We start from the raw sequence: 22390 nt of genomic DNA on the forward strand, positions 1-22390 counted from the left end.
CATTTTGAATAATGTCATTGCTGATCATGGTATCACTGTAATAACATCCACACTCATACTTAAATATGCAATGACGTGTAAGTCCTTGTAGTCTGCCACCCACTGCTCATGAGTCTGATTAGACTACATTTGCAAATGAAAGAATTTGTAAAATGCCGGCCGCGGTGGCCGAGCGGTTCTAGGTGCTTCAGTCCGGAACCACGCAACTGCTACGGTCGCAGGTTCGAATCCTGCTTCGGGCATGGATGTGTGTGATGTCCTTAGGTTAGTTAGGTTTAAGTAGTTCTAAGCTCTAGGGGACTGATGACCTCCGATGTTAAGTCCCATAGTGCTTGGAGCCATTTGAACCATTTGTAAAATACAGCTATCACATTAATCTGCTCATCAAAGTATTTGTCTAATGCAGCAGTTCATTCTTCATAAGGAACATCTTCAGGGCGGGTGATATGTAAAAGTTTCCAGGCGATCCTGTAAACTGATACACAACCAATGCAAGAAAATAAGGTTGCCTGCTCCTACCTTCAATGTCATGCACTGTGAAGTGTGGATTGAGCTGTGCTCAGTAATCGAACAATCCCTCATATGTTGAATCAAATGCACAGAATGGTGGAGAAGAAACAGGCACTGCTGGCTGTGCTGCAGTTGGTGGGGGCGGCAGTGGTGTATTTACTTGTGCAGTGAGCAGTCTTGTCATCATTTCCATCAAATTCTGCATATGCTGCTCCCGAAACTGAGCAATCTATGTTACTGACAGTTCTTGTGGAGGACTAGAGATGGTCAATATATGCACCAAAAATTACAAAAAAGAAATGGTATGCACAACCAAAAACCATGAATGTTAGCCTCAATATGCACAAGCAAAACAGTCATTTGAAGGCCACCTTCTGAAACAGAAAAGCACAGGAACGAAAGCACTGTGAAAAATCACAGTTCTGAAGAGAAACTATTAGTGGTACCAGGTGGTTATATGGCGAGAATTAGAAGCAAACTGGAACACTCGTGGGCACAGTCTCATCGCCAGTTATTGGGTATGTCCAGGGGTGGATGTCAAGGAATAGAGGGGTGCAGAGACAGATGGCAATTAATGAGAAACACATGTAATATGTTCTTAATTATGGTTTACTTAACTTCAATTCAGCTAGTCCATTTGTTTTCCTATAGTTCCTTGACACAAGCATGTTTGTCGTAGGTAGTCACAGACAGAGGTGAGGCTAAGTAGCAGGCTTTGAATGCGCCAAGGGTATTCTGCTATTCGACAGGGCTGGGATTGGTATGGCGTCTTCTTAAGCCAGCTCTGTGGTGGTGCTGGCCTAGAATGCTGCAGAGGATGTGTTTTCGAACTGGCCTTGGACTGGCGGGCAGTCACGAGAGTTACTGCCAACTTCTTCACACTGATAGCCTGGCGTGGTGTCGATAGTGTACAACGCCACATATGTATTTGAAACTCATAAGAGCTTAGCTCATAGCTATATCATTAATTCAAAAGAATCACCTGCGGCAGATGAAGTCTGAGTTTGGTGACCCAATGATCAACGACCTCAGTGCCTGATAAATATAATAGTGTCCTACCATTATTAGAGTTGAAGACTAAGGTCAGAGTGGCTTCACTGTCAATAACCAGTACACTCACGGCCAATTTAAAGTCGGCTGTGGCATTATGACACTATGAGTGGACAAGAAGTTTACTAATTCATTCGTGTTACCCACATTTACACAAGTGTGCTAATATTCTTGCTGTAATATAGTTACAAAGGTAATTTTAGTAAGAAGGCAAGTGAATTATTGATTGAGAAAGCACAAAAGACCAGTGTATTCAGAGAACCAAAACACCAACTCCCAAACCAGCAGAGTTCATACTACCAGTATATATAATTTGGACACTGTGATTTGGCTCGTTCACTTCTTCATTTAGATAATTTGACCCAATTAAGATTGACATACTCTCCCATCCCCACTCCCTCCCGACACAACTACTTGGATGTTACAAAGAAAATACTTTTGCTACCAATGAACTAAACAGGAGTCGACTAAAAAAGACCCGATCCGTTTTGTTCTGAATTGCATTTAGCATTATTATGTTGGAAGAATCGACAGATTATTATTATTTTTACTACAGTGTACCGTCATGACTAGTCCCATAAACTTAGACCGTTCTCTATAGGGCCTTAGGGTGTAGCTCATAGAGAAGAAATATTTCTGCTCTATGGTGTAGCTTTGGCACGCTGTACTGTGCATGGTCAGCTTATAGTGTATACGTAATCGGCTCTAAAAACTCGTCTTGCTGAGAAGACGAAATAATTATTGTTTGTGTTTCGATATTCTGCGTTCTTGTAGACAAAATACACTGCACCACTGACACACTGTAGAAGACCGAGCTTTGAGAGATTAGTACGTCATGACGCTGGAAAACCTCTAACTGTTGTTCCATTTAAATTCTATATTATTTCTGTCATATAAAGGCTGACAGTTGCTTTGGTGGATGGATCTCCGCCGCAAGAATTATGGAAAAAGTTGTTTCATATCTTAGCGCCACTTGGTGCGTTCAACAAGCGGCTACTGCTTACAGTAAAAGATATACAATATACGGATAATTAACTTACGATCACACCTAATTTCAAAACAATAAGAGTTGTTTGTCTGTTGTCAATAATTAACAAGTCTGCGTTCGCTCCTTATGCTTCTTTTTAAACCACATTACTCTGTATTGCTTCTCTCGGAACCAGTGGCCTGTCCGCAATGGAAGGCGTACCACAAAATGGCGCTAAAAAGAGCTGCCGAAATGTAAGGTTGTATTTTGTGACAGTATTTTGGTAACATGGCAACTCAGAAACCGGTAGAGTGGGTATCAGCATTAATAACAAGATTCGAGGAACAGGTATAGTAAATCAAATGCCTTCTAACTTAGTTCTTTTAGCAGATTTAGTTGATATTAACGAATCTGAAAATCAATATCTTGCAGACAGCTTTTGTGAATGGGCTAGCCAGACCGGATGTTGTGGTGGGGATATGAAGGGATGAATGAAATATAACTGACGGTTGCATTGATGTTTAGCGGTTTGTTGTCATATTGGGAAAGAAGAATTATCTGTCATTCAAATGTTTCATAAATGTCGGTACTGACACGCCCATCAATGAAAATCGTGGCGCACGATGAAATCAATATCTGACGCATGTGTGAACTGGGAGAAACCAGAATGATAAATAATCCAAATGTTACGGTAGGCAAATGATTGAATGACCGAATCGAAGCAAGACTCGTCGTGTCCTGTTATATTAGCAAGCAGCGAGTATCAAACATCGAGTGAAATCTTGAGAAGTGTACGCATACGCGTCCCGCACCTCGACCGCCAAGATAAATATTTTTGACATCAATGTTTTTTTCTATATAGGTTTGAAATTATAGTACATTCGTATCAGCAGAATAATGCGATGGAGACATAGAACCATTTGTTACCTGTAACTGACGCATTTTCTATTGTAGTAGCTGAAATTCAATAGCGACATACGATTATTTCCAGAATATAATTATCGCAATTTAGCAAATTTTGATTAATGCGTTTCCAGGGAGAAAATGGTTTGAAGATTTAGCTATCTTGTCTTCCTGAACAAAAGCAGTCATTGTTAACTGCTTGTTAGTTAATAGGAGCACCACAGGAATGTGTCCCATTTTAAAATTTCTTACAGGGCATTAAACCTCATAATTCATCCATCCATAAGGCATATGAATGATGAGATGCGCCTTCTTTGAGATGGCGTGTAACAATTAATTTCTGTACCAGCTATTAATACATGAGTCTGATGTCTTACAAAACATGGTTCATTGATGGAAAACTTCTATGATCTCTTCACATCCGTAGGAAGTGCTTTGATTGAATGATAGATTTTTATTTTGGCCCATTTGTCAACACTGTGTACAGTGTGTGTAACTGTGATATGGGGCAAATATATTAATATTTAGCCAACATACTACAATTTAAATACAAATGATTCACAAATATGACAATTCACAAGGTTACATATATTTTACTGTGGTTTCATGTTCAGATCTAAAAGTTATTTTGACACTCTTTCTCACAGATCACTACAGCACATGCATACAATATATCATTTTACGTTTATACATAGTTTTATATTCAAGTTTTAATTTTGTTTCTAGGTATTCTTTCACACAGATGTTTACAATACATACATACAGACTGCAAAACATATATTCTCTCCCTCCCCCCCCCCCCCCCCCCCCATCTCTCACCACCATAACATTCTTGTTGCATTAAATAATCCAGAAATATGAATTTTTAATGAATCCATAACTGTGTCATGTGGCACATATCGAAGTGAAAGATATATATTTTATGAATAAAATTCCATTGACAGCCTGTGTCTTGATTTTTCAGGTTTTTATTTCCATTGCATTTTTCAGAGCAAAAGCTCCATTGCCAGAGTTCCCAAGTTTAACATGAGACTTTCTGTCAAGACCTGACAAAGTAGACACTTGTACATGGTGAGAACCTGCTTCACTGTTTGTCCACACTTTGCCAGGTCATGATGAAATGATGAAAAACCTTGAATAAAACTTGTAGATTTCCTTCTGGAGTGTGTATTGGATATATAAACCTGAAGAACCAAAATAGACATACTCAACAGACTTTTATTCATAACATACAACTCTTAAGAAGTGTATGGATTGCGTTCTCACTCATACTGACCTGCAGACTGTGGCAGATACTTCAGTAGCTGAAGATCTAAGTACTGAAGACCTCAGGTCTTGCGTGTCCTTTAAGAATATAGTGGGGATCCCTTTCTTGTTAGCTCTTCTTCTTGTCTGCTGCTGCCTCTTGTATAATGTGGCTAAATTTATTGTCCATGGAGGTGTGAGGCATCCATCCACTGCACATATGCAACATAATTTATTGATGCACTGACACATGTCATGTGTGCTGAAGTAGGCCCTACAGTCTTCAACATGTAGTTCATTATACCTTGCAGTTGGGCATAAAGCCAGATGTGATGTAACAGTACTCTATGTCTTAGGCCTACATTGTTTCAGAGCCAGGCTTACCTTTTGTGTTGATGGGCTGTTGTTTAAGATTCATGAATGGATAAACAAAATATTCTGGTCTGAAATGTAACCATGTGCATTCAGTATTTTATTGTTGAAATTTCCGTGTTTTAAAGTCATGATATGGAAATCAGTATTCCAGAATCTCAATGTAGGTATACCAATAACCTTTTAAATAGAAGAAACATTTTGTAACTCCACGTGTTTTTTCACATTGAAGATTATGCATATATTTCAACAAATTTTAAACCAAATATTGTCTAATAGTAGGTATTCTAAGATTACAGTGTCTATACTTGCTCTACTGAAAGAACTACTTATCTTTAACTACCTACATAGCAAAGCGATGACTATGTGTTGGTATACAGCCCTAAAAAAGTATTCATAATAAGAGTACTGAACAGAAACTCTTCAAGAAAATATGAAAATTATTGCAGAATAACAGGGTCTATTCTAGGTAGCAGATATTTGCGTTTTCTAGTTTAAGAACGCAAGCAGGTTCATGTCTGAGTTCATCAGATGTAAATGCTTGGAACCTGATGGCCTCTGCATGGTTGCTGTACCTTTCAGTCAACTCCCCATAGTCATTTGGACCTCTACTTCTATGGTATATAGTTTAGTTACTTAGTTGTATGTTCCATAATTGCAATCTCTTGCTGTGATGTGGGATGAGTCAGTTTTATAATTATACAATCATAGTACAGTTTCTCAATGAAAAATATAGCAACATATTGGCCATTTACATAATTGTGCTTAGCTACATCTCCCCCCCCCCCCCCCCCATTCCACTTCAGCTCACTGAGGAAGGTGGCGCAGCGGCTAGCACACTGGACTTCCATTCGGGAGGGCGATGGTTCAAACCTGCATCTGGTCATCCTGATTTAGGCTTTCCGTGATTTCCTCAGATTGTTTCAGGCAAATGGTTTCCTTGAAAGGGCATGGCCGAACTTCTTCCCCATTCTTCCCTAATGCAATGGGACTGATGACCTTGCTGTTTGGTCCCCTTCCCTAAATCAACCAACCAACCCCTCCACCCTATTTAATTATTTTTTTACATGTAGTGATTTGTATTTAACTATGTTCGGTCTCGTTATCAAATGCAAAACATGAAGACACAATTTTAATGCACATTCAGAAATTCTTTTATGGATAGTATATCATGAGTCTTTTTTTTTAAGGTGCTTGATCCACAATGTAGTTAGATAGCAGAAATATTAGGTAACTTTGAGAAGTTCACAAGCACATGAAGATGTTGTTAACCCAAACTTGTAATTTGTGAATTAAGAAAGGACATAAATGGTGCTGTATTTAGATCTGTTATGCTATGGAAAATCATAGGTTAATTGTGATGCAGTCAAAACAAATTGCTGAGAGTAAGTCTTATTCCCACAGACTGTGTTCATTCATCATGAATAGGAAGAAGAGGAGGTAGATGATAAAAGAGAAAATGGAAAAGTAACATACCTGACTTCATTAACATTTGCTGACATCATTAGTTACTGTATCTTTAATTTCTCATAGCAAATCTACCATTTTGAAATGATGGAAAGGTTTGGTACCACTGATTCTCAGAAACAGAGTAGGAGCTTGGTTGTTGGATTTGGAAGCTACTTATATATAGGCTAGTTGATGTTTTTCTGATTTGTTGGTGTTTTTAGGAGAAACAGAACTTCCTGAAAATTTGAGGTTACCTGCAACATTATTACTGTATTTCCAACTTGCAAATGGACAATTTCACTATTTCTACTCTTTTCTTTACTGTCTGTATTTGATGACAAATAAACCCACCCATCCTCTGAAGACCTGGTAGCCAAAAGGCTGCTGTGATCTTAATTTCAGATTTCATTTTCTCTCATATCATTACAGAATAAGTGATTACTATTGTTGTTGTTTTAGAGTCTGCCCTCCATACTGCTTTTGATATGTAATTTTTTTAAAACAATGAAGCAAATTGACAACTTAAAATGAACTTCCCTGGATCTGCATCCAAGTGTCTGTTTCCCGGTTTACGTGGAGTGAAATAGATCGACAATAAGAGATTAAGATTTACAGAGAGATGGCTTGCATGCAGGCCCAGCAGCAACTTCTCTCTTGTGACTGGCAAGGTTGTTATGCCAAGACCAGACAGGGAATAGCTGTCAGATGAATTAGGATCATAAAAGCATGTACTAGTAGGCCTCGTTGCCACCAGAAGGTGACTGAGTTAGAAAGGTGCAGAATTACTGAGCCCCACAAACTGGGCTGATCATATTGTGACATTTTGTCTCTTCCAAGACATGCTGTAGAATATAGTGAAGTGTATGTGGAACCAATGGATAGAACAAGGTAATTTGTAAGATGGAGATGATGCAGTGTGACTACTGCATGGGATGACAGCTACCTTGTCTCATTGGCTGTAACAAACGCATATGTTCTTCCTCAGTGTTTCTTGGCGGTGGTGCACTGATGTTCAAGGGTGTGGACCTGTATGTTCAATAGTTCAGAATCGTATGCTGGGGCTGCACTGATGGAAGGCATGCCATAGTGGTAGTTTCCATTGTCCAATAAGTTCAAACATTTCAGATTACACTGAGTGTGTGGGTGTCATTGATCTTGGATGGAATGCCAATAAAACGACAAATATAGATGCTATTCAGCACGTAGACTAGGCAGAGTGGCAACAGTCACAATGAAAAAGACATGACCAGTGTCATCTCCGGACACAGAAGCCCGACTGCGAGTGGGTCTGAGATGAGCAGCTGTGATCGGGTGGATAGTGTGGGTTTAGGAGAGGTGTGTTGTGAGGAGGGATGCAATGTAGGCATGGAGGAAGATGCCAGTGCTACCTGTGGGAGCATCCCTCCCCGTCCCACATCTCCATCCAATATGAATAAACTGAATGAGGTAACACTTTAAAACAGGGCTACTGTGTATATGGGAGTGTGGAAGCTCCAATCTTCATCCAGTCATTTTCATTTTACATAAATTACTTTAGGCACATGCTGGGATGGTTGCTACTATGAAATCATGGCTAAATATGTGCCTCAGCCTTGTTGTACTAGACCTGTAAGTATCTAAATGCCTGTGTGTGTAAATTACTGTATTTTTGTTATCCTTAAATTGCGATACCAATATATGTCCAGTATTCTTCTAAAAGGGATCTATGGATGAATAAAACTACTATTACTACTACTACTAATATTCCTCTTCTGTACCCCAACTACCCACTCTAGCAAAAACACAATCGTAATCAGGTTTTAGTGCCAGGAGATGACAGTGGCTGTTCATGTATGAATTTTGTTGTCATCTTATGAAGGACTTATGCTGATAACTGAATAATATCTAACGATCTTTTTCTTTGTGCCTGTCTGCCATTCAACACTTTTCCTCTGTGGTGAGTAACATCTATCATATTTAAACCAGATGTTCCTCATAAGAGTCGTCAAGTGCATTTCGTCTGATGTTTCGACACATGTTTGCTATTCTGTTTTTTGGACTGCCTAGCTGGAGTAAGCCCAAGCAAATACTTCTCATCACGTTTTTCATGTGACGCCCAACATTGACAGAAAGTGTGGGTTTGTATCCTGTTACAAGCAAGATGATTTTTAAAGCTGAAATTTATGTGCCTGTAGATAGACCTGCCTCAAATTAGTCTAGTGCAATATTAGTTTTATCAATACTTAGTAACAAGGTTAATAAAACAAAAAGAATAAACATGACTCCAGCAGTCACAGGCGCTGTTGCTGCTTGGGTACTGTTATTCTGTGCATTTTACTGTCCTATTCAGTATGCACTTATCAAGCTAATATTGCACCAGACTAACTGGAGATCACCGTATTGAAGAGGCATTTAAAAATTCCGGTTTAAAAATCACTTTGTTTGTAAGGGGAAAGAAATCGACGGTTTCCAGCAACACTGGGCAGAACATGAAAGATTTGATGAACGTTGTTTGTTTGGGCTTACTTGAGCTGCACAATCAAAGATCAAAATTGCAAATATCTGACAAAGATAAGCAACATTTGAAATTTTTGTGTGTACTTTCTGATAAAACCTTGAACTGGAAGAATATATTACTGAGCTTCTCGGACAGTGAAATACAGTTACTTACTCTTCATATAATTGTTAGTCTTGGAAATAAATGAATGAGTCTCACGACATATTTCTCATTTTTCCACTCGATATCGTCGTACGGAGTAATCTGGCTTAACTAACCACTTACAAAAAAGTATTGATTGCACAGAAGTAAGCAGTGAGAATAATAAGTGGTGTTCACCCAAGGTCATCAAGTAGGTATCCCTTCAAGAAGTTAGGCATTCTAACTGCATCATCACAATACTTACATCCAATAATGAAATTTGTCATAAATCATCCACCACAATTTGGGAAGAATAGTGACGTTCTCACCTACAACACTAGAGGAAAACATGACATCTATTACTCATTATTAAAGCTGTCGATGGCTCAGAAAGGATCTCATATGCAGCAATAAAATTTTTTGATCATTTTCCCAATAACATAAAAATCTGACAGGTAGCAAAACAAAAAAATAATGTGTTCTTTAATGTGAACACTGTATTCCTAACCTGTAAATGGAACATGTAACTACCTAACAATACAGACAGTGACCAATATTTTTTAACTCTTCTGGACGCATGTTCTTTGGTCTGATCCATAACACACATCATGGATGTTGCAGAAGTATGCACCAAAGTTGAAGGTCTGCAATGGACAAAGAGGCAAAGACAGGTCTAATTACGAATCCATTCATGTTACTAAAATGTCACAGTCCAGATTTTTACTTAGCACTTCCAGCTTTTTAACTCTTTGCAAGCAAATATTCTCCCACCCCTACATGAACTATGGACCTGGCCTTTGGCGAGGGTGGTTTGCATGCCTCAGCAATACAGATAGGCGTACTGTAGATGCAACCACAAAGGAGGGGTATCATTTGAGAAGCCAGACAAACGTGTGGTTCCTGAAGAGGGCCAACAGCCTTTTCAGTCATTGCACAGGCAACAGTTTGTATGATTGACTGATCTGGCCTTGTAGCATTAACCAAACCAGCTGTGCTGTGGTGGTACTATGAATGGCTGAAAGTAAGGGGAAACTACAGCCGGAATTTTTTTGCGAGGGAATGTAGCTCTACTGTATGTTGATGATGGCATCCTCTTGGATAAAATATTCCATATGCAAAATAGTCCCCCATCCAGATTTCGGGGCAGGGAATACTCAGATGATGTCATCATCAGGAGAAACAAAGCTAGTGTTCTACACATCAGAGTGTGAAATGTTAGATTCCTTAATCAGGTAGGTAGGTTAAAAGATTTAAAAAGGGGAATGGACAGGTAGAAAGTTAGATATAGTGATATAGTGAAGTTCCGTGGCAGGAGGGACAGGAGCTGTGGTCAGGTGAATGCAGGGTTATAAATACAAAATCAAATAGGGGTAAAGCAGGAGTGGTTTTTAAAGTGGATAAGAAAACAGGAATGCAGGTAAGTGAACACATTATTGTAGCCAAGATAGACATGAAGCCCACACCAGCCACAGTAGTAAAAGTTTATAAGCCAACTAGCCCTGCAGATGATGAAGAGATTGAAGAAATGTATGATGAGAAAGAAATTATTCAGGTAGTTAAGGGACAAAAATTTAATTGTGATGGGGGACTGGAATTCAATAGTAGGAAAATGAAGAGAAGGAAGAAATAGTAGGTGAATGCAGTCTGGGGGAAAGGAATGAAAGGGGAAGCCACATGCTAAAATTTCTTCACGGGTTAGTATTTAATCACAGCTAACACTTGGATTAAGAATTATGAAAGAATGGCCACACAAACGAACTTGTTATTATGAAAGAAGTTGTGTATGTGAAAGAGACTGGAGACACCAGAAGGTTTCAGATTGCTTATATAATAGTAAGACAGAGATTTTGGAACCAGATTTTACATTACAAGACATTTCCAGGGGCAGATGTGGACTCTGACCACAATTTATGAACTGTAGACTAAAACTGAAGAAATTGCAAAAAATTAGGAAATTAAAGAGATGGGACATAGATACATTGAAAGAACCAGAATTGTCGAGAGTTTCAGAGGGAGCATTAGGAAATGACTGACTAGAACGGGGAAAGGAGTACAGTGCAAGATGAATGGATAACTGGGAGACATGAAATAGTGAAGGCAGCAGATGATCAAGTAGGTTAAAAGACAAGACCTACAAGAAATCCTTGGATGACAAAAGAGATATTGAATTTGATTGATGAAAGGCGAAAATATGAAAATGAAGCAAATGAATCGGGCGAAAGGGGAAAGGAGACTGGATACGAGAGATTGGTAAGAAGTGCAAAATGGCTAAGCAGGAATGGATAGAGGGCAAATGTAAGGATTTAAAAGCATATATCACTACGGAAAAGATAGGTACTACCCACAGAAAAATTAAAGAGGCCTTTGAAGAAAAGAGAAGTAGCTGTATGAATATCAAGAGCTCAGATGGAAAACCAGTCCTAAGCAAAGAAGGGAAAGCTGAAGATGGAAGGAGTGTATAGAAGGTCTGTAAGATGAATTCGAAGGCAGTGTTGTAGAACTGGAAGAAGGCGTAGATGGAGATGAGATGGGAGATATGATACTGCAAGAAGAATTTAATAGAGCAGTGGAAGACCTAAGCCAAAACAAAGGCCTGGGAATATATGACATTGTGTCAGAACTACTGATAGCCTTGGGAGAAGCCAGTCATGATAAAACTCTTCCATATGGTGTGCAATATGTATGAGACAGCAAAATACCTTCAAACTTCAAGAAGAATGTAATAATTCCAGTTCCAAAGAAGGCAGCTGCTGAAAGGTGTGAACATTACTAAACTATCAGTTTAATGTGTCATGGTCGCAAAATACTGACTCAAATTCTTTACAGAAGAATGGAAAAATTAGTAGAAGATGGGGAAGATCAGTTTGGATTCCGGAGAAATGTAGGAGCACGCAGGACAATATTGATGCTATGATCTATCTTAGAATATATATTACGTCTACAGCATTTGAAAAATTAGTGAAAGCTCTTGACAGTGTTGACTGGAGTACTCTCTTTGAAATTCTGAAAGCAGCAGGAGTAAAATACAGACAGCAAAGGACTAAATACAACTTGTACAGAAACAAGTGAGCAGTTATAAGAGCTTAGGGGTATGAAAGGAAAGCAGTGACAGAGAAGGGAGTGAGACAATGGTAGCCTATCGGTGATATTATTCAATCTGTACACTGAGCAAGCAGTAAAGGAAACAAAAAAATTTTTTTTGGAGTAGAAATTAAAGTTCAGTGAGAATAACAAAGACTTTAAGGTTTGCCGATGATATTGCAATTCTGTCAGCATCACTAAAGGACTTGGAAGAACAGTTGAACAGAATTGATAGTGTCATGGAAGGAGGATATAAGATGACTGTCAGGAAAAGCAAAACAAGTATAATGGAATGTAGTTGAATTAAATCATGTGATGCTGAGGGAATTGGATTACGAAATGAGACACTCAAAATATTAGAATAGTTTTGTTATTTGGGTAGTAAAATAACAGATGGTGGTCATGACAGAGAGATTATAAAATATAGACTGGCACTGGCAAGAAGGGCCTTTCTGAAGAAGAGAAATTTGTTAACATTGAATATAGATTTAAGTGTCAGGAAGTCTTTTCTGAAACTGTTTGTACAGAGTATAGCCATGTATAGAAGTGAAACATGGATGATAAACAGTTTCAACAAGAAGAGAATAAAAGATTTTGAAATGTGTTTCTACAGAAGAATGCTGAAGATTGGGTGGGTAGATCACTTAACTGTTCAGGAGGTACTTAAGTAAGTAAGTATTGGGGAGAAAACAAATTTGTAGCACAGCCTGACTAGATGTCAAGGGATCAGCAGTTTAGTATTGGAGGAAAGTATGGGGGGTAAAAATTGTAGAGGGAGTCCAAGAAATGAATGCAGATTCAGAAGTATATAGGTTGCAGCAGTTATTCAGAAATGAAGAGGCTTGTACAGGAAAGAGTAGCATGGAGAGCTGCATCAAATCAGCAATTGGACTCTTGAAGGCCACAGCGACAACAACAACAAACAGCTACTGCATTTCCGAAAGTACTTTGTGGTTTTTTGATTCAGTATTCTGTGACTGGTCACACAGTTTGACATATGTGTGTGGGTGGTAATTTGAATGCAGTAGTATATTTTGTATTAAAAACAGCAAATTAACATGTTACACCACAATGTAAACCATAGCCAAGAAATTATTGGACATTTAATGGGTACATCCCCACAACTGAATCAAAACTAATTATGTATAATCTACTACGTTCTGACAGCATGTTGTAATGAGATTATGGCTCTGAAAATTTTCAGCCATTTACCCTAACAGGCTGCTTCTCCATGCTTCGTTTTGTGTATTGTACTTTGCTATTTGTCATATGTAGAATCAAGTTTCATTATAATTTACTTCATCATATTCTTTCACATTGCAAGAAAATTAATAGAATACTATTTCCCTCACATCTGAGCTCTTCTGTGTGTACGTGGAAATACATTCAAATTGAAAGTAGAAAAGTGATCCCTAACAATATTTAGAATGAACAATATTTAGAAAGAGTAGGAATGCTTATTGGTATTGAATAGAATTGGGGAGAAGAGGAGTTTGTGGCACAACTTGACTAGAAAAAGGGATCGGTTGGTAGGACATGTTCTGAGGCATCAAGGGATCACCAATTTAGTGCTGGAGGGCAGCGTGGAGGGTAAAAATCGTAGAGGGAGACCAAGAGATGAATACACTAAGCAGATTCAGAATGATGTAGGCTGCAGTAGGTACTGGGAGATGAAGAGGCTTGCACAGGATAGAGTAGCATGGAGAGCTGCATCAAACCAGTCTCAGGACTGAAGACCACAACAACAACAACTTACCAACAGTTTCAAATTGTATCAAGTGGAATAGCATTGACAGTCACACAAATTAAAATACAACTGGGTCTTTGGTTTTTGGAATTTCATGTATTAGATCAGTATACTTTGCATATATCCATTCTGTTATTAGTTATGGGATAATATTCTGGGGAGTGAACAGGAGAAATATCGAAGCTATATTCAAATTGCAGAAAAGAGCAGTACATATAATGATCAAGAGTGGCAGTATGGCTCACTGCCTTGAGCTTTTTAAAATGCTGGAAATCTTAACCGTCCCATGTGAATATATTTTTCAGAATGTTATGTACATTAAAAAAAAAATTGGACACTATGTTAACAGTGGCTCTGTACATGGTTACGAAACTAGGAAGTGCAATAATTTGCAATTGGATAGAAAAAATACAGTTAAAACGCAACAGAGTCTACTGTACAATGCCATCAAATTATATAATAAATTACCGCAAAACATAAAAGTTACTATATAGTAATGGAGTACTTGAATTAAAAGAGATTACTTAAAATCTGAAAGTTCTGTGTTACACTATATGGAGAAATAATAATTATATAAGACTGAAAAATGTAAATTAGATATAGGAAAATTTCACTGTCAACTATTGTGTAAGAAACAAATTTAAACTGTTAAATTGTCTATTATTCAATGACGAAATCCATACAATGTAAATTGTTTCATGGATTAATAAAGAAATCAAATCAAAGAATTATGAGAAAGCTAAGAACAGAACTGCTGAAAGGGAGGAAAAGTCACTCCAAACCTTTGACAGGAGGCACGACATTACATTCAATCAGTAGATAGCAGCTTTAAGTCTAAAAGAATAAATTCAAATTGTAGAGTGCTAATGTTTGGAAGTAGGTGACATACAATTGAAGATGTGAGCTACAAAGGAAGAAAATGATAAAAAATAGCCAAAACAAAGATGGGAAATTAATTAATGTGACATAAATAAAAAGTGAATAAAAGATGTAAATATTAAAAAGAAAAGTAAAGGAAAAGTTAACAAAGAAAGAATGTGATGCAAACATGGGAAAAGGAATGAAAGAGGATGGGAAGAATAGATTGAATTAAAAGGGGAAAAAAGAGGAGTGAGAGGAAGAGGGGTTGCAGGGTAATGAGGAAAAGAGAAAACATGAAATAAAATATAATTAAGAATGAGTTGAACTAAGGTATAAAGGCAAAGAGAAAAACATGATGAAGAATATAAACAGAAAATTCAGGAAGAAAGGGGGTAAAAAATCAAAAAGGAGAAGGGTGTATAGATACCTTGTGACTACTGCTAAATTTCACAAATAGCTTAGCAACAAAATGTTGTGCTGCCAGCATATGTAATTTATTTATTACAATTCAATCTGAATGATATCTTGATAGTGGTGACGCCAGTGTAAACACAGGACAAAACTTACTTATCAGTTGACAGATCACACATGTGCTCTCACGGGTTGCCCGTCTTGTGTTTCCATACATTTTTCTACTGATGGAGTGGGAACATGCAATAAGATACGGTGCGTAGAACAAGATTTATAATTAGGCTGCTCACTTGAGTAAGGACCAGGGTCCTATTTCACAAACAGGATGAAACATATTAATAGTAGCTGTTCCGCTGTGTAAGTTATATTGATCCACTCCTCTAAGACTAATACTTCCAATACTCACCAACACCCACTGGTTTGTCGCCTCACACAGTCGTGATTTGCACTGGGTCTTCATCCTTCGCTTCTTTCCTGTCTTATTTTATTTACCTTCTGCATCATCTGTCCACCTTTTCCTTTGCCCTCTACATCTGTATGGAAATTTGCCTAATTATTAAATTTTATTTCATTTTTTTTCTATTTTCCTTACCCCTCTTCATACCTTACTTCTTCTTTTCCCTTTTTCTGTTTGTTGCAGTTTATCATTATACCTCTTCTTGTTCCTTTTCCCTAACACCTAGTGCTCAACAAATCTTTTTGCAAAAATTTATTTTGTGGTCTTCGCATTTGCACTTCCTGTTGCTTTCCTGCTTCCCATATATTCTCTTCCCATTTACTTCCATGTAATTCAGCTCTTCTGTTTTGCTGCTCGTCAAAACTTGTACGTATGCAAGTGTCTTTCTGGTATTCCCTGATCCTGATGAAAGAATTTCATAAACTTTTACAACTTCAAGATTTGTCCATATTGTATGATTTGTTACCTCCCAAGTATTCATTTTCAGGTATCTGCTAAGTATTTGCACCTGTTGTGGTTAAATATTGCTATTGTGTATTTGTAATGTCAAGAATTGCATAAAATACACACCTTCATGCTGTTTACAGCATCATACCTTATCATTTTATTGAAATTGACTTCCTGTCAAATAAAGTAAGCAGTTTTGCATTTGCAGTGCAAATATTGGCAAATTACACTGACTTGAGTACACAAAAAATTGCTTATCATAATTATTTTGGATCTGTCATTAGATATGGGATAATTTACTGGGGAAGTTCAAGTAGTGTATGTCAAATACTGAAACTGCAAAGGAAAATTGTCCGATACACGTGTAGCAAACAGTCTTGTCACCCATTATTTCGGAAACTGCAAATCTGAACTGTTCCCACCATATACATTTATGAAATTATAGTTTTCCTACACAGCAGACAAAAATTATTTGAGAAGAATCATTTTAACCATACATATAACATAAGACATAAAAATAATATTATGCTACCCACACACCAGTTGAAATTATATGCATGGACTCCACAGTATGTGGGGTGACAATATATACCAAGTTAATGGGCAAAAACAAATGTAATATGAAGCCAGAAATTTTAAAAATGAGACTACAGAAGATTCTGTGGGAGAAATGCTACTATTCAATAGAAGAATTCATAGAGGATTAAGTGATCGTTTGAGAAAAGGGTAATTAAGTGTTAGATTTTATTGTATGTATGTGTAAAAAATTGTATCATTATTATGATGCTGTCTGTTAACATCAGCTTTGTTTATGGTGAAATTTTACCACAATTGACAAGCCTCCTGCACCTGAATAAAATGATTTAGATTATGTATGTTGTGAGACAAATAAACCACAATTCAGAAACACTATGTAGTTTTTGTAACATACAGCTGTCTCTTGCCATTATATTTGGCCTTTCTTCCCATCAGGGTCTTGTCAAGACCATATAGGGTTGATGGTCTATGAAACTTAATTTGTAGGGACCATGAAGTACTTTTTCCATATTTGGCTTCATGATCTGCCATAAACACAGCAGCTTAGCAGCTGAATTAGAGATAATTGTGGTGTTGGATGGAGAGCACTCCTTGCACCACAGCAAAAGTAACAATTCTGTCAAGTGAATTGAAAGTGCTCAGATACAATGCTGGCAGTCAAAGCAAAAGGTAGGCGAGCTCTGGAACAATAGCACTTTTTGTCACAACCAAATCATGGGCATTTGATGCATGGAACAATCCATATCTGAAGTCCTGCAGATCCTTTGCTTTCCATATGACACTGTGTGATTGCCATGATTAGGGGAAAATGGTGCTGCGGAATTGATTGCTGTATGAGAATTGATGACAAGGGTTACTGCAAGTGTAACAGCATATGGATGACCCACAGAGTTGTGTCCATAATTGGTATGAGATAACTGAGCAAATTTTGAAAAATAATGTTGGGTTGCAAGTCTTGTATCTGAGGGGACACAAACGGCTCCAGCGTGTCTAGATACACTGACCCATTCACTGTTTGTTGTGCAAAGAAGAACGTCGAACAATCCTGTCATGCATTAGACCGCACCAGACGTTTAGTTTAGGGCTATATGGACATGTTAAATGACAACATGCATATTTTGCGAACCCCAAATCCGAACATTATGCCTATTAACCCTTCCTGACAGATAAAAGGTTGCATCAGATGAGAATAAACATCTTTCCAGGAAGCTGGCATCCATATCAATGCTGTTGTTGTGGTCTTCAGTCCAGAGACTGGTTTGATGCAGCTCTCCATGCTACTCTACCCTGTGCAAGCTTCTTCATCTCCCAATACCTACTGCAATTTACATCCTTCTGAATCTGTTTGGTGTATTCATCTCTTGGTCTCCCTCTACGATTTTTACCCTCCACGGTGCCCTCCAATACTAAATTGGTGATCCCTTGATGCCTCAGAATATGTCCTACCAACCGATCCCTTCTTCTGGTCAAGTTGTGCCACAAATTTCTCTTCTCCCCAATTCTATTCAATACCTCCTCATTAGTTATGTGATCTACCCATCTAATCTTCAGCATTCTTCTGTGGCATTACATTTCGAAAGCTTCTATTCTCTTCCTGTCTATACTATTTATTGTCCACGTATCACTTCCATACATGGTACACTCCATACAAATAGTTCCAGAAACAACTTCCTGACACTTAAATCTATACTCGATGTTAACAAATTTCTGTTCTTCAGAAACGCTTTCCTTGGCATTGCCAGTCTACATTTTATGTCCTCTCTACTTCAACCATGATTAGTTATTTTGCTCCCCAAATACCAAAACTCATTTACTACTTCAAGTGTCTCATTTCCTAATCTAATTCCCTCAGCATCACCCAATTTAATTCGACTACATTCCATTATCCTTGTTTTGCTTTTGTTGATGTTCATCTTATATCCTCCTTTCAAGACACTGTCCATTCCGTTCAGCTGCTCTTCCGGGTCCTTTGCTGTCTCTGACACAATTACAATATAATCGGCGAATCTCAAAGTTTCTACTTCTTCTCCATGGATTTTAGTACCTACCCGAATTTTTCTTTTGTTTCCTTTACTGCTTGCTCAATATACAGATTGACTAACATCGGGGATAGGCTACAACCCTGTCTCACTCCCTTCCCAACCACTGCTTCCCTTTAATGCCCCTCCACTCTTATAACTGCCATCTGCGTAAATAGCCTATTGCTCCCTATATTTTACCCCTGCCACCTTCAGAATTTGAAAGAGAGTATTCCAGTCAACATTGTCAAAAGCTTTCTCTAAGTCTACAAATGCTAGAAACGTAGGTTTGCCTTTCCTTAATCTATTTTCTAAGATAAGCCGTAGGGTCAGTATTGCCTTCCATGTTCCAACATTTCTATGGAATCCAATCTGATATTCCCTGAGGCCGGCTTTTACCAGTTTTTCCATTCATGTGTAAAGAATTCATGTTAGTATTTTGAAGCCGTCGTTTATTAAACTGTAAGTTTGGTAATTTTCACATCTGTCAACACCTGCTCTCTTTGGGATTAGAATTATTATATTCTTCTTGAAATCTGAGGGTATTTCACCTGTCTCATACATCTTGCTTACCAGATGGTAGAGTTTTGTCAGGGTTGGCGCTCCCAAGGCTATCAGCAGTTCTAATGGAATGTTGTCTACTCCCGGGGACTTGTTTCGACTTAGGTCTTTCAGTGCTTTGTCAAACTCTTCACGCAGTATCGTATCTCCCATTTCATCTTCATCTACATCCTCTTCCATTTCCATAATACTATCCTCAAGAACATTGCCTTTGTATAGACCCTCTGTATACTCCTTCCACCATTCTGCTTTCCCTTCTTTGCTTAGAACTGGGTATCCATCTGAGCTCTTGATATTCATGCAAGTGGTTCTCTTTTCTCTGAAGGTCTCTTTAATTTTCCCGTAGGCAGTATCTATCTTACCACTCGTGAGATAAGCCTCTACATCCTTACATTTGTCCTCTAGCCATCCCTGCTTAGCCATTTTGTGCTTCATGTCGCTCTCATTTTTGAAACGTTTGTATTCCTTTTTGCCTCCTTCATTTACTGCATTTTTGTATTTTCTCCTTTCATCAATTAAATTCAATATCTATTCTGTTACCCAAGGATTTCTACTAGCCCTCGTGTTTTTACCTACTTGATCCTCTGCTGCCTTCACTATTTCATCTCTCAAAGCTACCCATTCTTCTTCTAATGTACTTCTTTCCCCCATTCTTGTCAATCTTTCCCTAATACTCTCCCTGAAACTCTGTACAACCTCTGGCTCTGTCAGTTTATCCAGGTCCCATCTCCTTAAATTCCCACCTTTTTGCAGTTTCTTCAGTTTTAATCTTCAGTTCGTAACCAATAGATTGTGGTCCAAATCTGCCGCTGGAAATGTCTTACAGTTTAAAACGTGGTTCCTAAATCTCTGTCTTACCATTATATATTCTATCTGAAACCTTCCAGTATCTCCATGCTTCTTCCATGTATACAATCTTCTTTCATGATCTTGAACCAAGTGTTAGCTATGATCAAGTTATGCTCTGTGCAAAATTCTACCAGGCGGCTTCCTCTTTCATTCCTTACCCCCATTCCATATTCACCTACTATGTTTCCTTCTTTTCCTTTTCCTACTCTCGAATTCCAGTCACCCATGACTATTAAATTTTTGTCTCCCTTTCACTATCTGAATAATTTCTTTTATCTGATCATACATTTCGTCAATCTCTTCATCATCTGTGGATCTAGTTGGCATATAAACTTGTACTACTATGGTAGGCGTGGGCTTTGTATCTATCTTGGCCACAATAATGGGTTCGCTATGCTGTTTGTTGTAGCTTACCCGCATTCCTATTTTTTTATTTATTATTAAACCTACTCCTGTATTACCCCTATTTGATTTTGTATTTATAACCCTGTATTCACCTGACCAGAAGTCTTGCTCCTCCTGCCACCAAACTTCACTTATTCCCACTATATCTAACTTTAACCTGTCCATTTCCCTTTTTAAATTTTCTAAACTACCTGCCTGATTAAGGGATCTGACATTCCATTCTCCGACCCGTAGGACGTTAGTTTTCTTTCTCCTGATAACAACGTCCTCCTGAGTAGTTCCCACCCGGAGGTCCAAATGGGGGACTATTTTACCTCCGGAATATTTTACCCACGAGGACGCCATCATCATGTAACCATACAGTAAAGCTGCATGCCCTCGGGAAGAATTACGGCTGTAGTTCCCATTGCTTTCAGCCATTCGCAATACCAGCACAGCAAGGCTGTTTTGGTTAGTGTTACAAGGCCAGATCAGTCAGTCATCCAGACTGTTGCCCCTGCAACTACTGAAAAGGCTGCTGCCCCTCTTCAGGAACCACACGTTTGTCTGGCCTCTCAACAGATACCCCTCCATTGTGGTTGCATCTACTGTGCAGCTATCTGTATAGCAAGCCTCCCCACCAATGGCAAGGTCATGGTTCATGGGAGGTCCATATATCAATATGCTGCAGAATATCCGCGGCAAATTGTTGTTGGCATGGTTTGTCGTTCAGCATCAGTTGTTGCAGAATTTGCACTTTGTAAGCACACATACGAAGATGCTGGTGAACTACGTGATGCAGTGTTGATTGAGGTACATCAAGTTGCCTAGATGCGTGACGAACTGACTCACGTGGGCTTCTGAGAAATGTTTGTCTGATGCCCTCTACTGTCTCCTCTAAAACTCTGTAATGTGCAGTGCCAAAATGTCTCGGGAACACTTCCTGTTGTCAGAAACTTCCTATACCATTCCTTAATTGTTTTCACATCAGGTGGATCACATTCATACACATGACGATAATTTCTTTGCACAGTAATTGGCTATTTTGTTTCTGGAAACCACACTACTGCTTACGCACGCTGCTGTGGAGTCGCCATTTTCAGTTCATGCAACCATGCTGCACTCTGGCGACAATACTTTTCACTCCTGACGTGGGAATATAAATTCTTTGAGATGCTTTTTCATTGTCGTATCTTCTGTGGTTTTTCTCTCCTGGGTCCTTGAAATCAGGAAGGTTCTAGTGGTACACCCTGTAGTGCTCAAGCAATTATAAATGCAAATAGCTAGATTTCCGAAGAAAATGAGCTCAGAATTAATAACTAAATTGGGATGATTAATAGTAATTTGAATTCTTCTCTCCATATATGAGTGCCATGTCTCTTCATAACCTTATTCCTAATTGTCCACTGAAGTGTTATGAGTTGAAAGAGGAAACCAAAATCTTATTTACTTAAATAAAAATTATTGGTTAAAAAAAGTACTCCTTGATCCTGTTGACAGTAAAAAAAGGCACTGAAAGCAATAAGTCAAGCTAGTCTTGTAAAAAACATAAGACTGGCTGTAGAAGATGGCAGTGAAGTGTGTGCAGCATAACATTACCCGTACCTGTATGGGAGGGAGGACAGAAGTACTGTCCTCTGAGAGTGGCCAGCACACAATAGGGGAAGTGCTCAACTCTCTCATTTGTCACTTATGATGTAAATGACTTTACACACATTCTCACACCTTTGACTCAGGGTTACTGTACCTACAATTAGTGTGCTCGGAGACAGTGATGAGTTACTGTGTATAACAGGTGTGGCAATTAAAAAAATGTCGTGAGGCTCCCAGCTGGTTACAAGCCATTTGTTCTGACATCTCTTCAGTGGTGTGTGTTTCACAGCTCATTTATCGAACAGCTTATCTTTTAGCCTTATGATGCAGA

The 22390-nt window shown here is 38.4% G+C and overlaps 1 protein-coding gene across 1 annotated transcript in view; it reads left to right on the forward strand.

Annotated features, from left to right (window-relative positions):
* The first annotated feature begins 2743 nt into the window (after positions 1 to 2743).
* Positions 2744 to 22390, forward strand: part of LOC124605129 (neurofibromin) — a 459490-nt gene continuing 439843 nt past the window's right edge. Inside the window, exon 1 of the mRNA XM_047136614.1 lies at positions 2744 to 2875. Within this exon, the coding sequence (XP_046992570.1) occupies positions 2816 to 2875 (60 nt within the window). The 5' untranslated portion in view covers positions 2744 to 2815. The remainder of the gene's footprint in view (positions 2876 to 22390) is intronic.

This window comes from Schistocerca americana, chromosome 1 (genome assembly GCF_021461395.2).
Source record: "Schistocerca americana isolate TAMUIC-IGC-003095 chromosome 1, iqSchAmer2.1, whole genome shotgun sequence".
Taxonomy (NCBI): Eukaryota; Metazoa; Arthropoda; class Insecta; order Orthoptera; family Acrididae; genus Schistocerca; species Schistocerca americana.